This window comes from Betta splendens, chromosome 24 (genome assembly GCF_900634795.4).
Source record: "Betta splendens chromosome 24, fBetSpl5.4, whole genome shotgun sequence".
In the NCBI taxonomy this organism is placed as follows: Eukaryota; Metazoa; Chordata; class Actinopteri; order Anabantiformes; family Osphronemidae; genus Betta; species Betta splendens.
The window spans coordinates 3,100,094-3,124,811 of NC_040901.2; the positions used below are offsets into that span (position 1 = coordinate 3,100,094).

Genomic DNA, 24,718 nt, shown 5'->3' on the forward strand with positions numbered 1-24,718 from the left:
TTATCTGGAACAGATTTAATGCAAGGAAATGATAAAGCTGCTCCACATGACTAATTGTGTGACAAATCGCAACGATGTAACCTATTAACATGATTTAAACATTGTAGTTGTATTTCTTCAGATGTTACTTACATCTGCAGGGAGGAGTTGAGTCACTTGTGTGCATTTGAGTGAAAGGACAGACAGATAAGCACTGAGGGAGGGATTGTTGTCAGTAAACCAGTCGTCAACTTCTTTATATTTCATTAGTGAAGTGCACTTAGTTCTCATTACAACACTGCTGCAGAATGTAGTTCTTTACTCAGTAAAACGCTGTCTACAACAACAGCTTGTGTTTTACACATAACACGTTTATACAGTACATTAATGTAAATGGTTTTTTATTAATATATTCATGTTTTCAACCCTAAATGCATAAATTCTGACACACAAAACACAGTTTGTTATGTTTTGTTAGAAGCAGGTAAAACGTAAAGTGCAGCTGGAATAATTAAAGAGGAGCATTTAAAGAGCATTTAACTGTCAAAGCTCAAAACAACCGGCAAGTGCTCAGGTGATGATCAATGATCTAACTTGACAGCAGCCCAGCGTCCAAGGCCAACTCCATGAATCTGTTCAGAGGAGCAGTGGTGGGTGGGAGAGAACACTGGGTATTAAAAATTTGTTGCTGCTGTAGTCAGGATAGAAAGTCAAGCAGATCCAGAACCACAGTAAAAGCACAGTAGTTTGTAGTTAAAGACCTTTAATTTTATTTTTGCTATTATGATTGTAAATAAATCAGTTTTTGATGATTTTGATTTACCTCAAATCATCATTTTTCAACTTTTTCAGAAATAATATTTATTGATTAAAGTACAGTACAATGCACGTGTATTTTTTAAATGCAGTAAATAGTTAAAACAAACTTACTGGTGACAGAGCTACCTTTAAATCAGTTCCTTATTCGCTGTGACCACTGAGCAGCTTCCACAGTCGGCAGGAGAGTTGTTCTAAGCATCTTGACTGCGCCGTGATTTAGGTTGTCTTCATTTAATCACAGCCTCAGTTACACTGACTTGATAATGTTGAGATTTACTCTCTAGGGTAAAGTACAGTCCTTCATGACTCTGGCTGGACATTTGTGCATGTCATGCCACAAATTAGATTTAGGCTCAATTAGATGCCTCCCTGATGAACATATATTATGTACAATCCAAACAGAACAGTGTCATACTTTGATGCTGGTTTCCCTCAGAATGGTTTAAAGTCTGACATCTGAACTCAGGTCCACTCCCTCATGGTCCAGCTGCTCACACTTGTTTGAGCTTTTGAGTTTATACAGAGACATTTGTTTTTTTCTGATTCATTTTGCCCACTTTTAAGTACTTATTTGAATAGTAACTGATTTTTAGTATTTTCACTTTTCCTACTCTCAAGCGCCAAACTTAGACCTAAAATGTCATTGGGTTGTCCTTTAGCACATAAATCACCAGCACGGCATCAAAGAACAGGCGCGTGGGTGTGTAATTCACTCTTCTTCTACTGCTCAGTTGGGATGGCAAGCTAGCTGTCAATCAAGTCCTGTCCATCACAGGGCCACATACATGGACAGAAATCAGTTACACCTGCATGGTTTGTACTGTGGGATGAAAAGCTATGCAGACACGAGGACACGAAAAGGCACCTAGACTGTACGTTCTCTCTCAGGACCTTTTTGGTTCAGGGTAAGACAGAGGAACCACAGAAAAAAATTTATATTAGCAATATGGTCAGCAGAATCCAGGGGTCAACAATTTGTTTTAAAAGATACCTGGTTAGGTCACAAACCAAAGGATGATAGATTTACACTAGAGACACAAAATAAAAATGGTTCCTTTCATGTGGTTTAACATGTCTGATAAGTTTAAGCAATTGACCAATCAAAAGGGACACTTCTCTACATATAGACAAAAAAAGACATGCAATTGTAAGTGTAAGTTAATCATCACACTTTCTACTGTATTCATTCAATTCAGTTTATTTATAACCAAAGTCATCTCAATGCACTTCACACAGTATGGTTCTTAAGACCACACAGAACAGGAAAACGCAATTACATATTAAAGAAAAATTATTTTGACTTGAGGAAAAACTTTTATTGCAGAACCAGGCTGTGCGGCCTCAGATGGTTGGAGTGACGGGGAAGAAGGAAAAACGCAAGTGGGACAAAACCAAGCTGCTCTGGGAGAAATCATCATGTTGTAACACAGAGTCACAGTTAAAGCTGATGGAGCTTTTAAATCTGCAGGCTCTTTTGCTGCCTTGACATTTGTATTCTTATTTGTTTATTTTTGTTCATGTGTCCATGTCTCCCAGCTATTTTTGCCACTGTAATAACTTAAAGAAAGTGTGTATCCCACGTGTCTGCCCCCTCATTCCCACATCTCACCAGAGAACATAGTTTTACTATCTCCTGCTCATTATGGCCATCACACACTTATTACAGGCTGGATTTACGGAGCCTCGAGGCCACACTCCCTTCACTTTGGCTGAGCTTCTGCTGGAATACAAATAGAGGAAGATCATTTTACGTGAGGAGGAGGAGAATGAGTGGAAAATGATAGAGTAAGAGTTAGGAGGGGATAACAGCAGAGTACGTAGACAGTGGAAGATTTGTGAGAGAAAGGTTATGGGAAGAAGACCATAAGGCTGAGGAATCATTTGTTTAATTAAATCAATTCTACTACTATTACAAGTGTACAATATTTGAAGTCCTGTTTTAGAGTCAAAGAAAACAAACCAAAAAAAACTTTTGCAACAATTTAAAGGGGACAGCATTGGTTTTTTTAGTTTATAATACACAATATACTGTATATAATGTATATCAGTAAATGCTATGCAGTAGAAATTCACTACTGTAAGTTGTAATGATCCATTTCTAGTCTCTCCTGGATGAACAGATTCTGCTGTTTTACATTTCAGCCCAAGCCTACGTGATTTCAGTCTACATGGTTTCATGTGATAAACGCTAATTGAAGTAAAATAAAATATAAAACATGTCTTCATCTACTGCACTGAAACAAAGGTGCATCCAGCCTCCTGTTTCACACAGTCTCAACAGGACTGTCCCTGCACATCTGGAACAAGGACGAAGAGAATAAAAGGTTCTTATGTCAGCGGGCGTGTCAGTGGATGGTTCAGTCTGTCAGGACACAGAGGAGTTAAAAACATCACAGAATGAAGGTACAGCCAAAGCAGATAAGTCGCCTTGACATTTCAGCTTCTATGGCTGCTTTTTGGCATGCACAACAGAAGGAATTCTTGAGGATGGGGGAACAAGTATAATAAATATTGTTCAAAACAATATTTATTGTTGCTGGAAATTACCAAGTGCTGTGCTTTAGTTTCATTGCGGTGCCTCTCACACTGAGTCACTATAAAAGGCCACAGATAAATAAAATAAATAGAATCTGAAATTAACATTCTGAACTCACAAACACTATCTGAACAGATGCTTCAGGCAGATCCTTTGTCACAGCTGGGTACTGCTCATATTGAGCATTGATCTCATTGTGCTTTATTAATATCACAGTGCTCCAAAGCCAGGTTGACTTTCTTATACATTTATATCTACATCAGCACTTGACACATGCTCCATTACAATAAGGAGGGTGTCTTTAACATTAAAGGCACACACTTCAAGTAATTTCAGGTATGAAGGAGGACACCATAAATAACTGCATGTTATGGCATCTGAATTCATTAAAAACATGAAATGGTTCTTTTTAATGGTGTGGACTTGGCAGCAGGAATCTGAAAAGTAACATGATTGCAACTGAACTGTGAGGGCAATCATGACAAAATGCTCAGACGATTCAGCTCTAATGGTGCAGTCACGATAAAACCCGTTTGGTGAAACTGACTCGTTTATTGCACAATGCAAACCCTTGTTCGCCGCGGTCTTGCAGATTCAGCTGTTCTTTGACATCTCATGCTAACCCATTTAACCCAGGTCTCCTGTATCCCAAACCAACCCACTGAGCCACCAGGCTACTCCAGTGGAACTATTATGATTGTTATTATTAGAAACTCACGCTTCTGTCTAATATTATTTATAAATATTACATTATTATATACATATTTGTGCTTCAAGCATAAAGAGAGCTGGTTACTGGACAACAGCATGGCAAAAACATGAGCCTGCCCACACTGCATCCTGTCCTCACCTAAACAGATAGTGTGAATACATTTAAATTTGATTAGGTGAGTTTGTGTGACTGCACCCGTAGAGCGATGGATTGCTCAGAATCCGAACTGCCATTCATCAAAAAACAAAAGTTGGAGTTCTTGCATATAGAATTTTCACATTTCAGATCCTGAAATGTTCACAGGCTTTAGGTGAGGTTACAAAAATATACAATATGATTTAATATACTACAAAACACAGTTTAAAAAAATATGGAACTTTGTATTCTATATGCTTTGAATGAATTGAGGTATTGAAGCTTCAGGATGATGACACAAACATAAAGAACTTTTTCTCAACGTGGTTGTAAAAGGGCTTAATGCTTAATTGAACTAGTGCTCTCTAGAATCCACAATCATTCTCAAACTGTGTGAGACATATTTGCAACTCATTCTTAAAGGAGAAGTGTAAGGCAACGGAGACAATTATATTCAGAAAGGTCATTAAAGAATGTTGGTCCAAGTCTTCATAACTGTTCTTCATGTTGGCCGCCTGCTCTGGGCTACACATTTTTTGCATTGACTCAAAATACAGTCAAGCAAGAAATCAACTAGTTTCTCCCAAAATACACAATTCAAATAATCACAACAACTGACCTGTAATTGCTGTCAAACAGAACCAGCATGAACAACACAGACAGGAAAGATACTTAGTGCTGTACCTTAGATTAATGATCTAGGACTGCTGCATTTTTGACCAAGAAACTGGACAATACAAAGGCTGATTGTATGTGCGTGTATGTATTTCTTTGTGTTCGTGTTATGCAAGTGTGCAATCACAAGGCAGTCTCCTGAACAGTGTGAGATGTCAGCTGGCAAGAGGGGAGCATGACCCTGGTTTGCAGGTCTTCCTCCTCTGTGTGCACTCTGTCGCTCTTTGCCTCTTTATCCTCCGTCACTGTGTCATCTTTGCTGTAAGTTGCTCCATCCATTCTTTCTTTCTCGGACGTCTGACTGATGTCTCTGGGCTGGTCGACAGAGGCGAAATGTCAGGTTCCGTTGAAAAGCAGGACGACCACACAGGACTGAACATGTGAGGTTACCTTCTGAGCCAGTGGTGTGACGCAACATAGCTTCTCTCTGTACCGCTCAGGCAGAAAGAAGAGGAGTGTGCCCAGAACTGGAAATACTGTCCCAGGTGTTAGCTCCTTCTCCTTCATAGGTCCTAAGGTGGCATAAAGCAATTTTGGAGATTTCAGAGCAGAAATAAACATTTTCTAAGTATTATAGAATGCATGTATGTATGTTAGTTTCAATTAAAAACATAACACATAATATTATAAATAATAAATAAATAAATAATTCCACACTATAAACAGCTCATCATTTAGATTCTCTGTACAGACTACAACTATGGTTGGGAACGTGCGGCAGAATTTTTAAAAGTTCATCTTTTTTCCTGTTTTGTGTGAAGAACCTGATCTGAGATCTGCCTAGACCAGGGGTGTCAAACTGATGCCATCGAGGGCTGCTGCCCTGCTGGTTTTCCATCTCTCTCTGCTCCAGCTCCTATTGATTACCTTGAGCAGAGAGAGCTGGAAAACCAGCAGGGACACAGACCTCGAGGACCGGAGCTCAACACATGTGATCTAGACCATAGCTCTAATACTAAAGCTCTAAATAAAGCTTTTAGGAAGAACAATGAAATGTGCCCTCTGCATTCAACTGATTCCCCCATAGGGAAGCTAGCATGTGTCTTGTTAAAGAACAAACATAATGGCAAACCAAAAGCAACAAAAGTGAATCCTACAACTGTTCTATGTTAATGCTTGACGTCACACTGGAGAAACAGAAACTATTACGAAACACAATGATTTGAGCATTTGAGGCAAAAAGTCCAAAAGTGTACCTGTCAGCAGGCTGACTATCAGTCCCACCACTACCACAGTAGTGGAGTTGTGAGCACTGTACCACATGTACGACAAAGAGTAAAGTGCCTCCACACCAGTTGTTCTGAATAAAAAAAGCAAATGAGAAATATATTGTTCAAATATTAATTTTCAGTTTATAATGTGAAACTTCTTTCTTTGCAGTGTCAAGTCACTGTGATGTAAGCGGCACATAATTATTTTGTTGGTGATGAAATGCATTGATTACCTCGGCTTGGCCGTGGTGGCACTGACCAGTGTAGTCATGACAGTGGTGGTCATGTTGTCAAACGTGGTGTTGAGCAGAGGCACAGGGGTATTAGCAGACATGCGCATCACGAAATTGCCAATGCCGACCCAAAAAGCCATAGCAAGACCCGCTACTAATCCAACCACTGCACCCTGGGAGAGGAATTAAGAGAAAGAGAATACTCAGTTCATTTATAAAACTCACAATTTAAATACAAGATTATCTCAAGGCACTTTTAAGCTTTTAAGGCCTACAGGGTGCAACATAACAATTACAAATATACAAAAACCCAACTGAAGTGGAAAACATCAGGCAGAACCAGTCTCAGGACAGATGTCCATCTGTGTCAACTTCCGTTAGTAAGAGAGTAGGTTTATCATTATCTCATACCTCATTTAGATGATGACTAAAAAAGAGGAGTAAAAGCACTGCTAAGCTAAAAGAGGACTTACAATTGAGTTTGCCCAGGGAAAAAACATTCCTAGACAGAAGAGGCCCAGCAGAGGACCTCCCACCATCCCAAAGATACTGAAGGCTGCCTGAGGGTGAAGAAGAAACCAGGTCAAGAATGGTTTTGGATGAAAGCGACAAATATTTGTGATGTATTCATGTTACTATGGCACCATATGTATAGCTGTTACCTGCAGCACAGATCCCATTGTGGAAGCGAGATAGGCCATAGCCAGACACACCAGTCCATAAGCCAAAGCTGTGGAGCACGTGGGAAACATAGTTAGTTTCCTTAAAAGCTGAAGCAAGCTTGATTGTGACCTCAGCATTTTAATAACTGCAGCATCTTAATAAAGGTAATTAATATCCTTATAACAGAGGAAGTTAATTTTTTTAGTTTGTGTATTATTTTACTGTTAATATTAATGTAATTATGTCAAATGAAATAGAAAGTGAGTTAAAAATCAAGGGGATTTGGTGACAACCCAGCCCTCCAGCCGTTAGCACACTGGTTCTGTTTCTATCGGTTCGTCGTGCTTGTCTGTTGCTCTAGTTCAGTGACTATTGTCTACTTTGAGAGTTAGATTTGCCCAGCTTTGAGATTGGGTTATTCCAGTTTGTATGTGTGCGTTCTTGTATTCCGCATTTTGTTTTATATGTGCAGTGAATTTCAGTTGCCTAGTTTGTGTTTCCCTATATTTCCATTGTTCACACTGCTTGTCTGCACTCCTGTCTTAAGTTTTGATTAAAGGATTTGCTCCTGTTGAGCAATCCTATTTAATGTGAATATTCCCTAGTAAAGTGATTTGGGGTCTTTTGTTGGCCTTTAGTGGTCAAATACTTTTGTCTGTGTGTGTCAGTGCAACAGATTTAATCCCTCAGCTGCCTTTGTATAACTGTATGCACCTAAAAATATATGTGTTGGGCCACTATGTTTGTCTTGCAAATCAACACCACAACATGTAAAGTGCTGTAGTGCTTGTTGTGCTTGGCATCAGCCTTGCTATGTAAGCACAGTCGTATTCTGATATCTGGTGATGTAATGGTGTGGCTCAGTGGCTGGAGGCTTTTCATCCTCCAGTAAAGCAAACTCATTTTTGCTTTTTTTTTTGAAGCATCGGTTCAGAACTAGCCTTTGAAATTCTTTGAAATTCTTTTACTACCTTCAATAAAAACACTACTCTCAAAAAGTCACTTCTCCGTTTACTTAAACTGAAAATTAAATCCAAGATTCTCAAACTGTCACGGCTTAACTGGTTTCTATAAAAACATACCAGATGTAAACTGTACCTTGTCATATTATCAATAGATCAGTCAATCAAAGCCACATTTCCTGATTACATGAACAAAACCATCTATGATTTTTGATTTTTTTCCATCTTGAATATTAACAAACCAAGTCTTACCAAATGCCTTGGACAGAAGTGTGGCTTTAGCTTCTGTCATGTTTGGAAAATGAGGTTTAATCAGGTCTTCTATGGTTACTGTTGCTAGAGAGTTGAAGGCTGATGAGATGGTGCTGGAGGAAAATGTTTTTAAACACAAGCATAAGTACTGCACCTCTGAACACTACATAAACAGGAACTTCATTCATTATGCTTTTATGTTAAACCAGTGATGTGCACTGTTGTCAGGGTTTATTGTTGTCAGGATTTATTACTGACATGGGCTGAGTTGAAGCCAAAAAGCTTAAACATTAAACTAAACAACAAGGTGAGGAAACCAGGCAGAAGTTCAACTTGCTGTTGTAGCCAATCACCTGATGATAGAGAGCATCAATGAGTATGTGATTCTTTATTTCCAGTCAAAGTATGCTTTGTTGAGACATTTACCTGAGGGCTCCACTGAAGAGACAGGCCACGAACAGCCCTGGAAGCCCAGGCAGGTCCCTGAATACATCCATCACAAAGTAAAGCACCATCTGCAAAAAGAAATAGGACAAACCTGTAATACTAAAAAGCCCAGCGACCGACTGGTAGCCTGTGATCAGGTTCAGCTTATTCTCGACAGACTCAAACAAACCTACATTAACCACAGTTCACTCACCTGGTCATTAGTTTTGACATAGCCCCTGTCCAGAGGGCTGTCCTCTCCATAGCGAGCAAACATCACCAGTCCCATTAGGCAACCTAAACACAGAACCACCTGCTGGCATGGGAAAACAACGTAGCAGGACCTGAAAGAATGCAAGAGGTACATGAACTATGACTGAATGACTCACACCAACACAAAGAAATTTCAAAAATACTGCTTTATAGATTTAATTAATAAAACACTGTGTTGTATTGTAACAGCATATACAGTATAAACTGATGATACTGACATGACAGCCTCCTTCTCTGTGCGGGAACTGAGGTATCTCTGGACCTGGGCCTGGTTGACCCCGTACAGAGCCAGCATCAGAAAGATTCCTCCCACACCCAGAGTCCAGAAGGTGTGACGCTCCAAAGGATCAGGGTTGAGGCTACATAACCAACATATACAATATGTATGTATATAGTACAACACAATGTGAACATTCAGTTGTTTAATACCTATAGAAACATAGTAAATGCAGGAGTCTTTGGTAATATTTTGAATAAACTGCTACTAGTCTCTTAGCATTCGGTACAACAGGGAGAAACAGGTTTTTCTTATTCAACAGAAAAATGCTGACTGCTCACTCTAGCCCTGAAATGCGACTCCCATTCACAGCTTTCCTCCAGACCTCTCCTATGCCTCCTGTCTGACTGGTCCCCACCACAATGACTGCCAGTTGGCCAGCAAACATCACCACTGTCTGGAAGACGTCCGTCCAGATCACTGCCTTGAGGCCCCCCTGCACGTCAGAAGCAGACAAAGTGTAAAGTGCACAGTGTATCTTCACAGTGGTGGCTTCATGTTAAGATGCAGAACAATCAGTGTTACAAACTTTCTGTGCACATGCAGCATTGAATAGAAGAGTCATGTGATACCAATTATTAAAAGGTACAATTACGTAACTCATTATTTACTAAAAATGTAAAAACATTTTACTTTGCTTTGTATTTGTTCACTGTTCAACATTTCATGCGGTTCTAAACCTTCCAGTTTGGTTAAACTACTAACCCACCAAAACAGTGTATAGAGTGCACACCAGTCCCATGGCCAGTACAGCCCCCCACAGGTCAAACCCTGTCACTGCAAGCGAACGAGCACAACATTACTGCCACACATTGCACAGGTTACACAATTATCAGGTGAAATGCTGTGTTTGTAACATGTGATGTTCAGCTATTAAAGCGTGATCAAACATAATCATAAAAATATGGCACTCTCACCTGCATTTAGGGCTAAGGCTGGAGCATACAGGACAACCCCCATATAAATGACCTGCAGAAGGGAAAACGTGTTGCAAATCAGAAAGACTGACAAAAACAGATTAACTGTGATTATAGTACTATAGGAACTTTTGCTAAAAAATACAAATTATTCAACAAACTAATTCATAAATAGGTATGGAGCAAATTGAAGTACCATCTGAAAGATGAAGGTCACAGTCCCACATATACGAACCACCCTGTTAAATCGGAGCTCCAGATACTGTTGAGACAATAAAAGGAACAAACAAATTCAAAAGGCTGTTTATACATTACATGCGGTATGTCATGACACTAATGCTGAGAACATCTAATCTAAGGGGATGAGACCAGTAAGTAAATTCTTATTATCTACACTCAAGCAAGCCTACAGAAAACAAAAGTCAGCCAGGTCAGTCTATGGAAACCAGCTTCAAAAACATTCAGTCCCAAGACAAGGACATTTGTTTCTATTGCATTCAAACAATAGAGACAAAAATGTAAAGCATCCAACTTGATGTTTGCCCTTGTTTCACTGCCATTGCCGTCAACACCTACCACCCCATACCTTCCATTGCCTTATTAGACAGTGCTGACTGACGGTAATGTCAAACACTCTTGTTTGGTATTGTGTGTGTACCTCATAGGCACTGGACAGCCGCAGCCTATAGAAGACCGGTATGAAAACATGAGCTGGGATGAGTAGGCCCAAAAAGTAGGAACAGCCCAGGAACCAGTACTGAGTCCCAAAAGTGTACACCTCAGACGGAGCACCCAGGATGGCCACGGCTGACTGGAAGGTGGCCAGCAGGGACAGTGACACGGGTAGGCAGCTCATGGAGCGGTCGGCCATCAGGAACTCCTGGAGTTAAAACAACGCTCAGGTCACAAACATATACAACAATGGATGCTTGACATTGGTTCAGTGTTTAACACCTAGCACCACCTGTGTTGTACGTTGGCGTCCGCCGGAAAAGGCGTAAAAGAGGCCGATGCCGGCCGAGGCCACCAGCAGCAGGGCAAAGATGACGTAGTCCACTGTGGTGAAATGCATCTGAACTACTTCACCCATAATGTTGCTGGATATGGGGGGGGGGGGGGGGGACTTCACTTGAAGGCTGATCACAATGTCAAAGAAAGTTCCTCTTCTACAGTAGAGGGAGACAAAAACAATGACACAATATCTACTAGACCCCTTTATGTATTTGATAATCATGGAAAATTATCTAAATAAGAAGTACCAAAACTTAATAAAACATCAAAATAGAAATTGTTCAACAAAATGGTCAAAAGGTTCCTCACAGGATCTACAAGTTCCTCTCCATTGCTGCCAGTAGAGTTGGGGGGACGAATTCTAAAACCCTTCTCCACAAAGTTACAGTAGCAAATGTCAATAAAGTAGCTGTGTAGTTCATTTAGTTATTAATAATTATTACATGTTTTAGTAGTGATTAGTAGTACCACATATCTTGGGCATGACATGTTGGAATATTAGATTTATTCAACACCAAAAACATAAAGACATACAGTAGCAGGTATTTTTCCCATCGTCTTTTTATAAAAAGCCAGACCCTTGTTAATGCTGCAAACCATTGTGTCAATGAACTGGTTTAAATATATTTCATCTGCTATCAATAATTCACCTTCCATCGACCACAGGGCTTTACAGTGAAACATGATTATTACAAATTGTAAGTGAAATGACAGTGATATGAACCAACCCTGATCAGACAGAGGACACACAGTAGTGAATAAGTTAGAGACACAGCAGTGGCACAGGTAACCTACTCTTGTTGATAAATTGTAATAATTACACTGTATGATAATGTAATATTCATGGTATTTTAAAACGGCGTTTGCAAAGATAAAAACAATGATAAAAGCAACAAAGAAGATGGACTTACTTTCCCTACTCAGATCAAGCTGCTGCTTCTAGCTGACACACGGTCACAGTTCTCACTGGAGGGGAGTATTTTGGTTAAAACGCCCACAATCACGCAGACAAGAGAGAAATTCAAGTGATTAAACTACCTGCCAATGGTTCGCTCTTCTTGGTACAAATCCTTTAAAACAAACAAAACCCAATCTGTGTTATGTTTTCACAGGAGATATAATCTACACAGTTCTTTTAGCAGCTTCACAGGGAATATATTTTTGTAGTCACAGGTTTTTAACGTTTTTTCCACTCCATGCTGTGAGAACAACTCTTCAACATGGCCATCATTCACAATCTGCTTTCACATAGTATGGTACGCTGAAGACTTTGACCTGTAATCACAATGCTGACAGCTATTCTCACACTCACACAAAGCGTTGCTAATGATCTGGTAATCAGTACCAGTTTAAAACACAGCAAACACGGTCTTTTTAAACAAACCTATACTGTACAAAGTCGTTTCTATGGTAGAGCAGCTTTATATTATATTAGGAGAAAGTGCCACTTGTGAATACGTTTGAATTTGATTATAGCAGTTATAAGCAAATACTGTATTGTGTTTTGTACTTTCAGTGTATAGAGATAAACATTTTTGTAATATTGAATGTGTGAATGTGCATTGTTCATCTTTTACAAATGTTTGGATATTTTCATGTCACTAGAAGGATGCTTGAGGGTATGTCAGAGTACTTTGGCCCATTACTGCTCTGGTCTGGTCATTGTGAATCCATTTGAGAGAGTGAATGTAGGCTGACGACCTAGTAACTCTTTCTGGACTGACCAAAAAACAAGTCTACTTATGTACAACATGCGTGGGACTGCCACTCTGTTCGAACACATTTATGCATTAAAACAGAGCTCTGTTCTGAGAGGCTGTCTGTGTGATACTTGCTGCGGGGTTGATCAAACACTGGCACAGACACATGACCATACTAAATCTGACTCGTATTATTGCAGTTAATCTCTGACCCGAGTATGACTGGTTGAGAACAAAGCAAAAAGCATCTGGGTCCTTTTGAAGATCAGATGCTAGTGCTGGAAAAGACTAGAGAGTTGCTGCGCTTCGTTTTTTTACATAGAAATATACAAAACTATAGCTACTAAAAATGCCAAACTGAGTTGTAAAATCAAGAATTGGGAAACTTCATAATACACTATAATAACACCCTATGAGACAGTAATCCAAGGACAAAAAACATGTTATATCTCTGTAAAGACATATAGTCTAAAACAGATATACTACTGAAACTAATCTAAACAAAATCAACCCTTCAATCAATTAAGACCGAAAAACTGTCTCATGACAAAATCTAAACTTCTTCTAATGTCAGTCAGTCAGATTTTAGAAAAAAATATACAATTAATTAAAAAAAACATACTACTCACAAAAATTCATACAGGGCTTGTATGAATTAACAAATGCCTGTAGGCAACAAAAATATCAGCCTCTATTTAATTCATCTTTACGAGGTGTACAGACCTCTATGAAGCAGTGTTAGTTGGTTGTTGGTTTGGACAATATTGATGTGCGTGAACTCAAAGCAAAAAAGAATGGCCTTAGAAAAAAAGAACTGTTGTTATACATTGATTTACAAACAATTTGAAGTCCAGACTTCTCCGTCTGAAAGCCTACAGGACAGCTGTTTTCATAGCAATCTCCCTAGCGCTCAGCACACTCAGCCCAAGTCAGACCTTGCCAATGCTCAGAGAAAGATATAAAGAACGAAACATACACATACACAAAAATCCCACCTCAGATCAGACAGGCCACGCTGAGTATGTTAAAGAGGTCCATTAGTCTAGAAATGTTGTGTCCTTACAACATTGAAGCCACTGAGAGACAGGTCAGTCTGCTCCTGATGTGTTGCTGTAAGACTAATCCTGTTCAGTACACTTAGACATGCTCTAATGCCTCTAAGTAAGAATCCCCCTGGGCAGAGCAGCTCCAATCTATTAAGAGTCGAGTGGGAGCACCTTTCTACAGGTAAGGTCAGCTGACTTCTGTTTTGTTTTCTCTGTTCACAAGAGACTGTATTTACACTGCATACTTCCACACAGGCATTGCTGTTGTGGTCATCAGCTTTGGAAATTGCAGATCCATTGACTCTGGCTCTTCTTCATTGACCCAAAGGCCAATAATTTGAGTAATCATTAAACCTTTCGGCTGAACCCTGGTCTGTTCTGTGAAATGACAGCTAACGACACAGACTGTGACACACTGTTCACACTGTGTGAACAATTTGATATGTCTCATTTTGTTTCGCAGTACCACAGATAAAGGCCTGCTGATAGGCGACATCATCATTACTGATTGTCACGGTTATCAGTTCTGAATGAGACAATTGTTAGACCAGAAATGCACCAACATGACAATTGGTAACGTGACAGATAAAGTGAAGATAACACTGAAGAAGCATGGTGTTAGTCAGAAGCGTGTGCGTAATCATTACCCTGCAGAAGATAACTTCCTCAGAGTCTAAAACCTGGAGGTCACACTTCAAGGTTATCTGTGGGGAGGGGGAACTGTGTAGGAACTCTCTCTCTCCCCCTAATCATCTTTAATAAATGGTTTAATGATGTCCCATAGATGCCTTCTGCTTTTAATATACAGTACAATTCTCTTGACAAAGTAAAATGCATCATATAAAGTTATTGGTAAATTATTTGTCCTCGTGATTTGCTCTCTATGGTTATCTTCCTCTTTATTAGTATTATTATTCTACCTCTGGCCACCTCTGTCGGCAACAGTGACCAACAGCAAGGTAGCAGTAACATCAACAGGATAATCTACCTGTTCAAATTGGAACAGATATATTTATATATAATTTGTACATAACTTTGCTAATAGCATCATTCTTTTTAGATTTTTCTAAGGTGACCTGGATACCTTTCATTGATTTTATATGTAATGACCCAAAGACAGAAAATCAGAGATTAGGTCTGCGATATTAATCTAATATGATCAAATAAATCAATTGGCTTTTAATATTGCTGTAGTCAAACCTTTACGGAACCCTGGATTAGGAGCTAACTATAGGCAAATCTCCAAACAGTCATGGTGGCCAACACTGTTAACATTTAGGCTATTCAACAATGACAGAAAACTTTGGTTTAAAGAATAATTAAAATTTAAACAGACTTTAAAAGAGTCCACAGTCTGCGATGGTTCGGGTAATCATGTCTTGATAGGTCAGCAAACTCACCTGACCGAAACCCCATAGAACCTATGGGGTAAAAAGGAAGATGACAGACGCCAGATCCAAGAATGCAGCGAAGCCCACTATTGAAGGGCTCTCATAACACCTCAGCAGTGCCACAGGCTGATCGCCTCCATGTTTCTGCAGACCTGTAGATTAAATAGAAAAACAATGGTTTTATTGTTGTGCAGACAAATTGACATGAATACACTCTTAACACTGTTCGCAACTTATGTACACCTTTGTTGAATCTCTGTTACTTTGTTAAGGACACTATAAAAGCTGTGTTGTCCTCTTGCTTCTCTCATTGCCAGACCAACTAGGAACAGGTGATTCAACACTACAATGTGTATCCTCGTCAAACCAGAGAGGTGATGCACTATAGCTCAATTAAAATATTATTATTATTATATAAAGTGAAATATCCTGGCTTGACCTATACCACTGAAACCATCCTTGCTTATTCTCTTACATGTTTACCAGGACAGAACAGCTAGCCTGCTATAAACTAGCCTTTTGTACATACTTGGGATAACTGTATCATTTAAAAGGCCACACGTATTGATCACAGAATTGAATTGGCGTGGTTTATGCAGCTTTTCACCCACAGTGCAGCAGGTTATTATTATGGCCAAATCTAAGAGATAACTGCAGTTACCCAATACATTTTGATCCACTATACCTTATTCTATTCTAGAATAGTGGCTAAATCTATGAGCACCCCGGAAAGGACCATCAGCAGTGGTCCAGAGAACGCATCATATTTACTGAATAGTTGCAACTAAAGAGAGTTAAATCTAACCATTGGGACTAAAATTACTAAACTAAAAAGTTATTTAATGTGTTTAACCCCTGTGTTTAACTGTAGTATGTTTTGAGTTATTGCATTTATTTGACCAAATCTCAGTTGATGTCATTGTCTCTACTATTAACATATCCTTGGCACAACATTTTGTTACTTGTGTGTAATTGTTTCCAACATTGTATATGTTGGAAACAATTACACACAAGAATATATTATTGTTGATACTGATTTTAGACGACATGGCTACCAAGAGTACTAACATATTCGATCTATCCAGTAAACTACATAGACCATGAATGCTAATCTTAGTACTAACTTCTCCTCAGCTACTGTGTTGTACAGTAGATAGATGAACTTTATTGATCCCACAGTGGGGAAATTCAATCACTGGAACAGCCACAGAAGACAGCAAAGAACTGGGCAGGATTGCAAGAAAAAGGAGCATAAAAATAAATACTAGTAATAGTAATAAAAAACAACATATGTACATATGAACAACTCAGAAATAGTGTCCAAGATAAAGCGACCAAACAACAGTGCAGGTTTGAGCCTTTCAGACCTCTGCATTGTACAGTCTAACAGCGCTGGGGATGAAGGACCTGCGGTAGTGCTCCTTCCTACACTGTGGGTGGATCAGTCTGCCACTGAAGGAGCTGCTCAGAGTTCCCACAGTTTAGTGCAGTGGGTCAGAGGAGTTGTCCATGATGGACGTCAGCTTGGCCCACCTCCTCCAGAGTCCAGTGCATTCCAGTGGACTTACCAGCTTATTCAGTCTTTTCCTAGAAACTACTGAATGACCCTTTACAGTAGGCTATAATATAATAATATACTAGACTGCAGAATGCCTTGGTTATTGTCATAGTTTGGGTTTTTTGTTCCGGTTTTACTTTGAAAGGACTTCCTGTTTTCACTTACACCGCAGCTGTTTCCCCGCAATCACTGGGTTCCATCATGCACACCTGACAGTTATCAGTAATCAACCCAGTATTTAAGCACCAGCTCTCACACCACTCAACTGCCAGATTGTTGCGTGTACTCACCACTTTCCAGCGTTCTTGTTCTGATTCATGATCCTGACCTTGTTTTTGACTACCTTTACGATTCCTGCCTGATCTCTGCCTGCCTTGTCGAACGAACCTGTCTGGTAATTACTCTGCCTGTTTCTTGACCACAAGACCGCCTTATCCTGAACTGTACTGTGATCAGAGCTTGCATGTTATCGAACCCTGGCTGTCCTCAGGCCTGAGACTGCCTGACCCCATGTACTTTGACCCAGCGCTTACCTGTGTATGACCTCGCCTAAACCTGACCCTGTTTTTGTCTAATAAATCCTTTTTACCATCCCTTACGACTGTCTGAGCCATGCATGTGGGTCTGCTACCTCAGGAGATCTGACAGTTATACAGTTATTGAAAACCGGCTTTGCAAAATCATCTCACTCTTCAGAACACATTCCCACCACAAGGTACTAAGAAAGGTTCGGTCACTGATATCAATTCAACTTGTAAATTCAACTTCTAAACCTATACATTAAAACGAGTTTATATTTGCTGTGGCAGTAGTATATGAAGTACTAAGTAGCACTGTGAAGGAACGGTGAGAAGTACTAATTTGAGGAACTAATTTTATTTAAAGCCAAGTTTTAGAATTTAGGTGAATTACGTTTTTACACATTCAATCACTGAACGTTTTCCAAAAATACACAGTAAATTCCACGATTTCTTAAATTTTGTTTCCTAAGCTATTAGCCCTAATAATAATTTCCATTGTTCGATAGAGTGAGTCTCTCTCTCGCAACACTGTTGCCGTAAATATCGCATTAATCACGCACTTCAACAATAGTGACGGCTGATTTGAGCACGGAAAAGCGAACAGCGGCTCATTTGACCGCGGCCAATGACGCTACCTCGATAGCGTGAAACTACAAGCAAGTAGTGCTGAAGTTATGGCTTGATGCAATAATTTTGTCATATCACAGATTTCTGTTATAGACACGGGCACGTGCCAGTATGGAAGGCAGATGTGTCCACTATTCGAAACATGTTGCAAAGCGTGGTCACCAAGATTAAACTAACGTGGTAGTTGTTACTGGGCAATCAACCCAATAGAACTTCGCAATGAAAGACACACAAAGAACTTCGCCCACTACATAAAATACCATTTGAGTGTACTCAGACGCGCTTACCTTGTTACTGCGGTCAAGTGAGCTTCGGTTCGCCTTTCCTTGGTCAAATCACATGTGCGCAATTCATACGATGTTTACAGTAACAGCACGTGGTGTTAACTAAGAATAAAGTACTCCAAAACTATACAGAAAAATTAGATGATATTAACTGGGGCAATATTCTATGGGACGGTGATCTACTCATTTGAGGAACCGGTTTTACTGAAAGCCACGTTTTGGATTAGACACCATTTTCTTGCGTTCTTGTAATACATGTCATCAGGGAATATTTCCAGACATGCACAGTAAATTCGACCATATCATAAATGTTGCAGTATATTTCCAAACTACATTAGCTCTAATATCATCTTATTGTTTAGTATAGTGAGTCTTTCGGTCTATGTTCGTATTACACGCCATTCTGCAGTATGTATGTCGTGCCCAGTTATTTGAGGTCAAACCAGCCTTTCACTGGTTATATTTGTTTCAGTAACTCACCTATAAAATTAAAGGTCTAAAGAGAGGTTCCAAAAAAATCCAGCTAAAGAAACTCGACTGTCGTTGGATCATCAATTGGTTTATTGGTTTGTTATATAAATGTCAAACGATGAGGAGAAAGTCAGGTATGGTTGGATGCAAAGCAGATAAAATTCGTGTAATTATATGAAGAAACAGATCGTCAGAAATCCCAAACAAGCAACGACACGTCTGGGTAACAAGCCCAAATTTCAACCCGCGACTTCAATGCTGTTATAACAGAGTCGGATTTGGTAATTTGGCTACACGCCGTGTGGTCACGCTGCATTCACGTCCTCCACGAAATCTACAATGTGCAGTCACCGCTTAAACAATTTGAGTTTTACAGATTTGCATTAGTGTTCAGATTGAAAGCACACTGTTGACATATCGTACGACGATTAAGTCGTGGGTTTGTTTATCTCATTATAGAATATCAACCTTGGAGAAAGTGAGTAGTTACGCCATAAATACATGTCTCTAAGCATAAGACACAAACGCTGGAACACGCCTTTCAAATGTTGCTCTGCCGGTCCTCATTCATTCGTCTTACCGGAATTACGACCTTTTTATTTAAAGTTCTGAAATTTTTCCGAAATTTATTTAATTAGCGAATAGCTTATCGAACGCAGAAATTAAAACGTTAAATCAAGAAATTCAATTTAAATTGGAGGGTCGTGTAGCTCCGGATCGCCAGTACGCTATATTTTGTTGCTGGTTCAAGGGTTTATCGTGACGCAGACATAGCTGTTACCATGGCAATAGTATCCAAATGATTTTTACGTCGTATGTTTTACGGCTAATGTTTTATTAGCCGTGTACAACGACTCCCTTTTTCTTACCTGCCAATTTGTTCGTCGAGAACATCGTTACAAATGGGACAATCTCTCCGCTTCATGTGACCAGTAACACATCCCCGTGGAGCTCAGGGACGTGATATACAACATCCAGCATTCCCGACACTATTCTCTTGCGGATTCGTGACAGCCAGCACCAGTGGTCGACACAGTTGCGCTCCCCCCTCCTCCATCTGGTGACTCATGTTAAAGGTGGCACTATTCTCAAACCACAGGGGGGATGATGAGGCTGCGCAGACCGATTTAACCCACTGTCCTTATTGATGTGCAACAGTGTCCTTGACAAGATCAAAGAACCATTTAATTTTGTTGAAAACCAGCATTGGGTGTCCTTACATTCCTACAATCTCTCAACACTGCAGTTACTATAATGTAATGAGATCTTTTTATAGTAATAAAAAAGTTTAACAGCCATCGTTAGACAGCACAACTTTAACTCCTGCATATATATCATCCACAACTACTGTCATCAAATAAGTACAGAGCCATTTCTCTAACAGGAATCCTATTTACAACTGACTGCATCACATTAGTCCATAGTAAAAGGCAGGTGTCATTTTGATGAATACATTTATGGATAAAAAAAAAGCATAGAACCATGAGTCTATGAAAAAAAAATGCATTTTTCCTTTGTCGCTGTTATTTGCTCCCAGGGGTAAATCACTGAACTTGCTGCCAAATGTCTGTTCTCCTCAGTTCAGTTGTCTGATGATAGAGTTAATGTCTGTGTCACGAAATCCAGGGCTTCCTAGGTCCTTCAGGAGCCCCAACTTGTCCCTGACAGCATGACGAGCCACAGACAGCTTGAAAGGCAACAGGAAGTTGTTGGCAGCCCTGAAAGCTTTACCAACAGAGTAGACCTCGTGGATCAAGTCTTCTAAACAGATGATACCATGTTTACCTGAGGAACAGAAAAAAAATAAAAAAATAGAACATGATCTCATACACCTCCCTATGAAAATGTTCCAGGAATCCAAGTATAAAGCTTGACAACAAAAAAATTTATTGTATCTGGAGATAATGTACAATGATTGAATCAATAAATTTGAGAAAAAAAGCAAGCAGGTCGACACAAATACCACCATGTCCCGTTGTATGCTGTACTGTCACCATGTCATGTTGTATGTTATACTGTTTGTACTTTTTCTTATGCTGAGATGCACGACCTGCCAACACCAAGTCAAATTCCTCTCTGTAAAGTGCGCTCTACAGAACCTGGCAATAAAGCTTTTCTGATTACCTGTCACTACAGAATACACTACATGTTGGTCACTGCTTTAACTTCAAGTGTTTGAGACACAAACTAAGTCAGAGATTGTTTTATTACACCATATTTTAGAAAACAGGCAATAAGAAGAGGTGATCACAAACGGCCATCTACATTGAGGAACAGAAGTATTCGAACACCCTGCGATTTTGCAAGTTCTCACAATTATGGAGGGGTCTGAAATTCACTTTGTAGGTGCATTCCCACTGAGATAAGATAAAAGAAAATTTCAGGAAATCAGATTGTATGATTTTTCAAGAATTTCTTTGTCTTTTTTGAACACAAGCATTTAAACACCCGAGAAAATCAGTTTTAATATTTGGTACAGAAACCTTTGTTTGCAATTACAGAGGTCAAATGTTTCCTGTTGTTCTTGGCCACACTGAAAGAGGGATTTTGACCCACTCCTCCAAACAGATCCTGATCCTTTGGATCAGTCAGGTTTCGGGGCTGTTGCTGAGCAACGCGGAGTTGTTCGATTGGATTGTGGTCTGTAGACTGGCTAGGCCAAACCTGGTCCTCGAGAGCTACTGTCCTGCTGGTATTCAACTCTGACACACCTGATTTAGATAATCAACAGGGAGAGTTGGAAAACCAGCAGGGCAGTGGCCCTCTTCGGTATCAATTTGACATCCCTGATCTAGATGGTCTTTGGCAAACTTCAGATGGGCCTGGACATATGATAACTTGAGCAGGGGAACCTTCCATGCCATGGATGTTATGAAACCCTGAGGGCGTAGTGTTCTACTGACGGTAACCTTTGAAATTGGCGTCCCAGCTCTCTTAATATCATTCACCAGCTCCTCCCTTGTGGTTCTAGGCTGTTTCTTCACCTTTCTTAATATCAGTGATACCCCACAAGGTTAAATCTTACATTTTGCCCCAGTCCAATGGAGATTTTCCAGTTTATGAAGGTCCACAATTTTGTCGCGGTGTCTTTTGACAGCTCTTTGGTCTTGCCCATGGTAGTAGTTGGTGACTGACTGTGGGGTGCTCGGGAGTCTTTAAAGAGCTCAGACAGATGCTAATAATTTTGATTAATGAGTGGAATAGCGGTGGACTTTAAGGCACTGTAATAGGTCTTTGAGAGCCAGAATTCTTGCCGTTTCTTAGGTGTTGAAATACTTATGTTCCGCAGTGCACTAAAAATCATACAATTTGATTTCCTGAAACTTTTTTATTCTGTTTTTCAGAGTGGGAATGCACCTACAATGTGAATTCCAGACCCCTCCATGTTTTCTAAGTGGGAGATTGTGCAAAATTTCAAGGTGTTTGCAAATACTTCTGTTCCTCACCTTGGCTGTGGTTGGTCCAAATACCTGTTAATATATTAGTAGCTAATTTCATAACTAAATTAAGGCCGACACTTGTGCTGTTGCTACATCTTGCTTCTGCACACCAGAAGATACTCACCCATGTGCTCCTCAATGAAGGCATTGTCTGTGAGGGGAATCGTTTTCCTGCCTACTCTGGTTTGTCCTCGCTTCAGGATGAGCTCACGAACAGACTTCAGGTTCGGAAATCTTTTGGATAAATTAAGCACTTTATTAAATACCTCAACACAAGTTAAATTACTAAAGCATAACAGTCAAAGCTTCTCACCCCCAGGCCACGTAAGGTTCCACTATTTTCATCATGGCCACAGAGGTCTTGTTGATTTTCACAAAAGTCCCACTAAAGATCTTCCTTAACCTCAACATCTGGATAATTTTCATCACCTTGGGGCTGACACCTTTAATTCTAACATGGAAAGATTAGAATTAAGATTAGAAGATTAGAATGTTTATCGAAATGATAAAGAGTATCATTCATTACAGCCTCCATCTAAAAACATCACTTACTCTCTGATGCGGACAGCAAAGGCTAGCTTATTCTTAGCAGGGGGCAAAGGTGGAGGAGGTCTCTTCTCTGATCTCTTAATACGAGTTTCATCACGATGCTTCCTGTGGCTGTGTTTCAAGAAGCTTTCCAAACGTTTGAACTTTAACGGTTGTCCTTTGGATCCCTGAAATGTAAAAATGCACAAGACAGTACGCATTATTGTGAGAGCATGGGGTTAAGCCTAGCTTTAGACATTAACTTGTCCCTTTAGATTATTCCATAATTACAATCATAGCATCAGTGGTTCAATTTACCACAAGCAGTGACAAATCAATGTGCAATTTGATCATGTTTCATGTGTCACCTGTATTGAAACGTTTGGTTTTAACATATAGCTATTCCCTTTAAATGCAGAATAGGAGAGAAAGCCTTAAGCTACAAAGATCATCTCCTGTGGAACCAGCTTCCAGTTCAGGTTTGAGAAACTGACACCCTCACTACTTTTAATAATCAGGCTAAAAACGTTCTTACTAGTTGGGATGGTTCAGATCACTGGCAATGATTGGTAGTCACAGGAACCAAGCTCTCTCACTCTCTCTACACTGAGATATCTGTTTATAGGTACTGTAAATACAATTAAATTTAGAGTTGTATTTATTATTCATTTATTGATTAATAATCACCATCGCTTACCTTTCTCTTCTCGAGTAGTGCTAGTTTAGCTTGTGTAGCTTTGATTGCCTGGTAGGCTTTCCTCTTCTTCAGCAGATACTCTGGCACTAGTTTGATCACCTTTTTAGATCTGATAACGACAACATGCACAAGTCCACGGTTTTAAGAAACCACACATACAAATCACAGAACTGTGGAATGAAAATGGATATGACTCATGCTGCATAATTGTCAACTTAATTAGCATCTGATTATGAAGTCTATAAATGCCTTGGGCGCAGCGATGTTTATCTCAAATTACCATGCTCTGGACCATGTTAGCCTCAGTTAATTAATCGCCACAGTAACTTTAGTCATCTTAATTTAATCCGGCTTCGTTTAAGTTACTTAATAAAGTCATATACTTAACTGCAACATACACTGTTCGAGCTAAGCTAACAGCAACATATGGTCACTTCGTGAAAATAGTTTGAGCAGAATGCAGTAAAACACAACCGCCTGCTACAAATATGCCACAGTCACACGTTACCGTTTACATCTGACGCGGTTTAACTGTGACTTTGGCTAAAACACAGTTAACAGAAGTATTAACCTCGTGAAATTAGAACCTCCTATAAATCGACTTCTGTACATTCAAGCAAACAAATTGTGGCCTTAAATGAACTGATAAAACCACTAGTTTTGAAAATAGGCGTTCAACAATAAAGACGGACAAATAATCAACGGATGTACTTTGATAGAATTATTTTCACACTCACTCCTCTTCAGCCATGGTCAGCGTCGCCTTCACATTAGCTTGTTGGCGTCCTTCTTCGTTGGTTCTTCTTCTTCTTTAGTTTCACGGTGGTTTGCATCATTAGTGGTGCACTACCGCCACCTATCGTATTCTACGCCCCATTACCTCTTACCTTACCAGTGTCATGTAATAATACGGTACATTCAAACCTCTCCCTGATCCTCCAGCTTCAAACACACTCTCTCCACCTCACAACAGAATTCCCCATCAAATGTAATGTCCTAATTAGATGAATGTACCCAATACTTAACCTACCTAAAATAACTCTCTCCTTGTTGTAAGATGCAGTTTCCCCACTGTGGAACTAATGAAAGTATTCTTATTCTTGGTAATATTAGTTGAATAAACTTATATTCACTGAAGCAAAGTAATTTATCCTACAGCTAGTAGAAGTATTTTGACACTATGACGTTGATGCCTTTTTTGTAATACCCAGTATATACGTATGTACAGGAAGGCTCAGAGCAGGATGTACTTCCTGCGGAGGCTCAGGTCCTTCAATGTCTGCAGCTCCATGCTGAGGATGTTCTATGAGTCTGTGGGTCCAGTGTTTTAGGCTGTGGTCTGTGGGGCAGCAGCATGAATGTAGTGGACAGTAA

At 39.7% G+C, this 24,718-nt stretch overlaps 2 protein-coding genes across 9 annotated transcripts; both read right to left on the reverse strand.

Annotated features, from left to right (window-relative positions):
* Nucleotides 1-1,980: 1,980 nt before the first annotated feature.
* Nucleotides 1,981-19,717, reverse strand: slc5a6a (solute carrier family 5 member 6a). Of its 6 annotated transcripts, XM_055506312.1 has the most exons (20): nucleotides 19,549-19,717; nucleotides 15,228-15,370; nucleotides 12,120-12,151; nucleotides 11,993-12,047; nucleotides 11,035-11,236; nucleotides 10,729-10,950; nucleotides 10,267-10,332; nucleotides 10,071-10,122; nucleotides 9,863-9,930; nucleotides 9,435-9,589; nucleotides 9,095-9,235; nucleotides 8,818-8,947; nucleotides 8,604-8,692; nucleotides 8,178-8,290; nucleotides 6,963-7,030; nucleotides 6,774-6,860; nucleotides 6,301-6,473; nucleotides 6,053-6,156; nucleotides 5,247-5,368; nucleotides 1,981-5,171 (listed from the first exon to the last, which is right to left on the reverse strand). In XM_055506312.1, exons 5-20 carry the CDS (start codon nucleotides 11,158-11,160, stop codon nucleotides 4,980-4,982), a joined length of 1,908 nt encoding a protein of 635 aa, XP_055362287.1. In that variant the 5' UTR covers nucleotides 11,161-11,236; nucleotides 11,993-12,047; nucleotides 12,120-12,151; nucleotides 15,228-15,370; nucleotides 19,549-19,717; the 3' UTR covers nucleotides 1,981-4,979. The 6 variants fall into 6 exon arrangements, with proteins under 6 accessions (XP_055362287.1, XP_055362288.1, XP_028996786.1 ...); XM_055506313.1 differs by lacking the exon at nucleotides 12,120-12,151; XM_029140953.3 differs by lacking the exons at nucleotides 11,993-12,047; nucleotides 12,120-12,151 and having other exon boundaries at nucleotides 19,549-19,716.
* A 129-nt stretch (nucleotides 19,718-19,846) lies between these two features.
* Nucleotides 19,847-24,239, reverse strand: rpl7l1 (ribosomal protein L7-like 1). 3 transcript variants are annotated; one of them, XM_029140957.3, is made up of 6 exons: nucleotides 24,082-24,239; nucleotides 23,345-23,453; nucleotides 22,672-22,835; nucleotides 22,433-22,570; nucleotides 22,244-22,353; nucleotides 19,847-20,464 (listed from the first exon to the last, which is right to left on the reverse strand). In XM_029140957.3, exons 1-6 carry the CDS (start codon nucleotides 24,093-24,095, stop codon nucleotides 20,256-20,258), a joined length of 744 nt encoding a protein of 247 aa, XP_028996790.1. In that variant the 5' UTR covers nucleotides 24,096-24,239; the 3' UTR covers nucleotides 19,847-20,255. The 3 variants fall into 3 exon arrangements, with proteins under 3 accessions (XP_028996790.1, XP_028996789.1, XP_028996791.1); XM_029140956.1 differs by lacking the exon at nucleotides 24,082-24,239 and adding an exon at nucleotides 23,916-23,971; XM_029140958.2 differs by lacking the exon at nucleotides 24,082-24,239 and adding an exon at nucleotides 23,733-23,755.
* Between the last annotated feature and the right edge of the window lie 479 nt (nucleotides 24,240-24,718).

Coding starts and splice junctions, on each gene's coding strand:
- slc5a6a (XM_055506313.1), bottom strand. CDS start 11,160: ATGGGTGAAGTAGTTCAGATGCATTTCACCACAGTGGACTACGTCATC. Junction 9,931..10,070: donor AGCCTTAGCCCTAAATGCAG/GTGAGAGTGCCA, acceptor GTTCGCTTGCAG/TGACAGGGTTTGACCTGTGG. Junction 5,172..5,246: donor TCACACCACTGGCTCAGAAG/GTAACCTCACAT, acceptor TCTGTCGACCAG/CCCAGAGACATCAGTCAGAC.
- rpl7l1 (XM_029140956.1), bottom strand. CDS start 23,956: ATGTACAGAAGTCGATTTATAGGAGGTTCTAATTTCACGAG. Junction 23,454..23,915: donor GGAGGTTCTAATTTCACGAG/GTTAATACTTCT, acceptor TGTCGTTATCAG/ATCTAAAAAGGTGATCAAAC. Junction 22,354..22,432: donor GAACCTTACGTGGCCTGGGG/GTGAGAAGCTTT, acceptor TTTATCCAAAAG/ATTTCCGAACCTGAAGTCTG.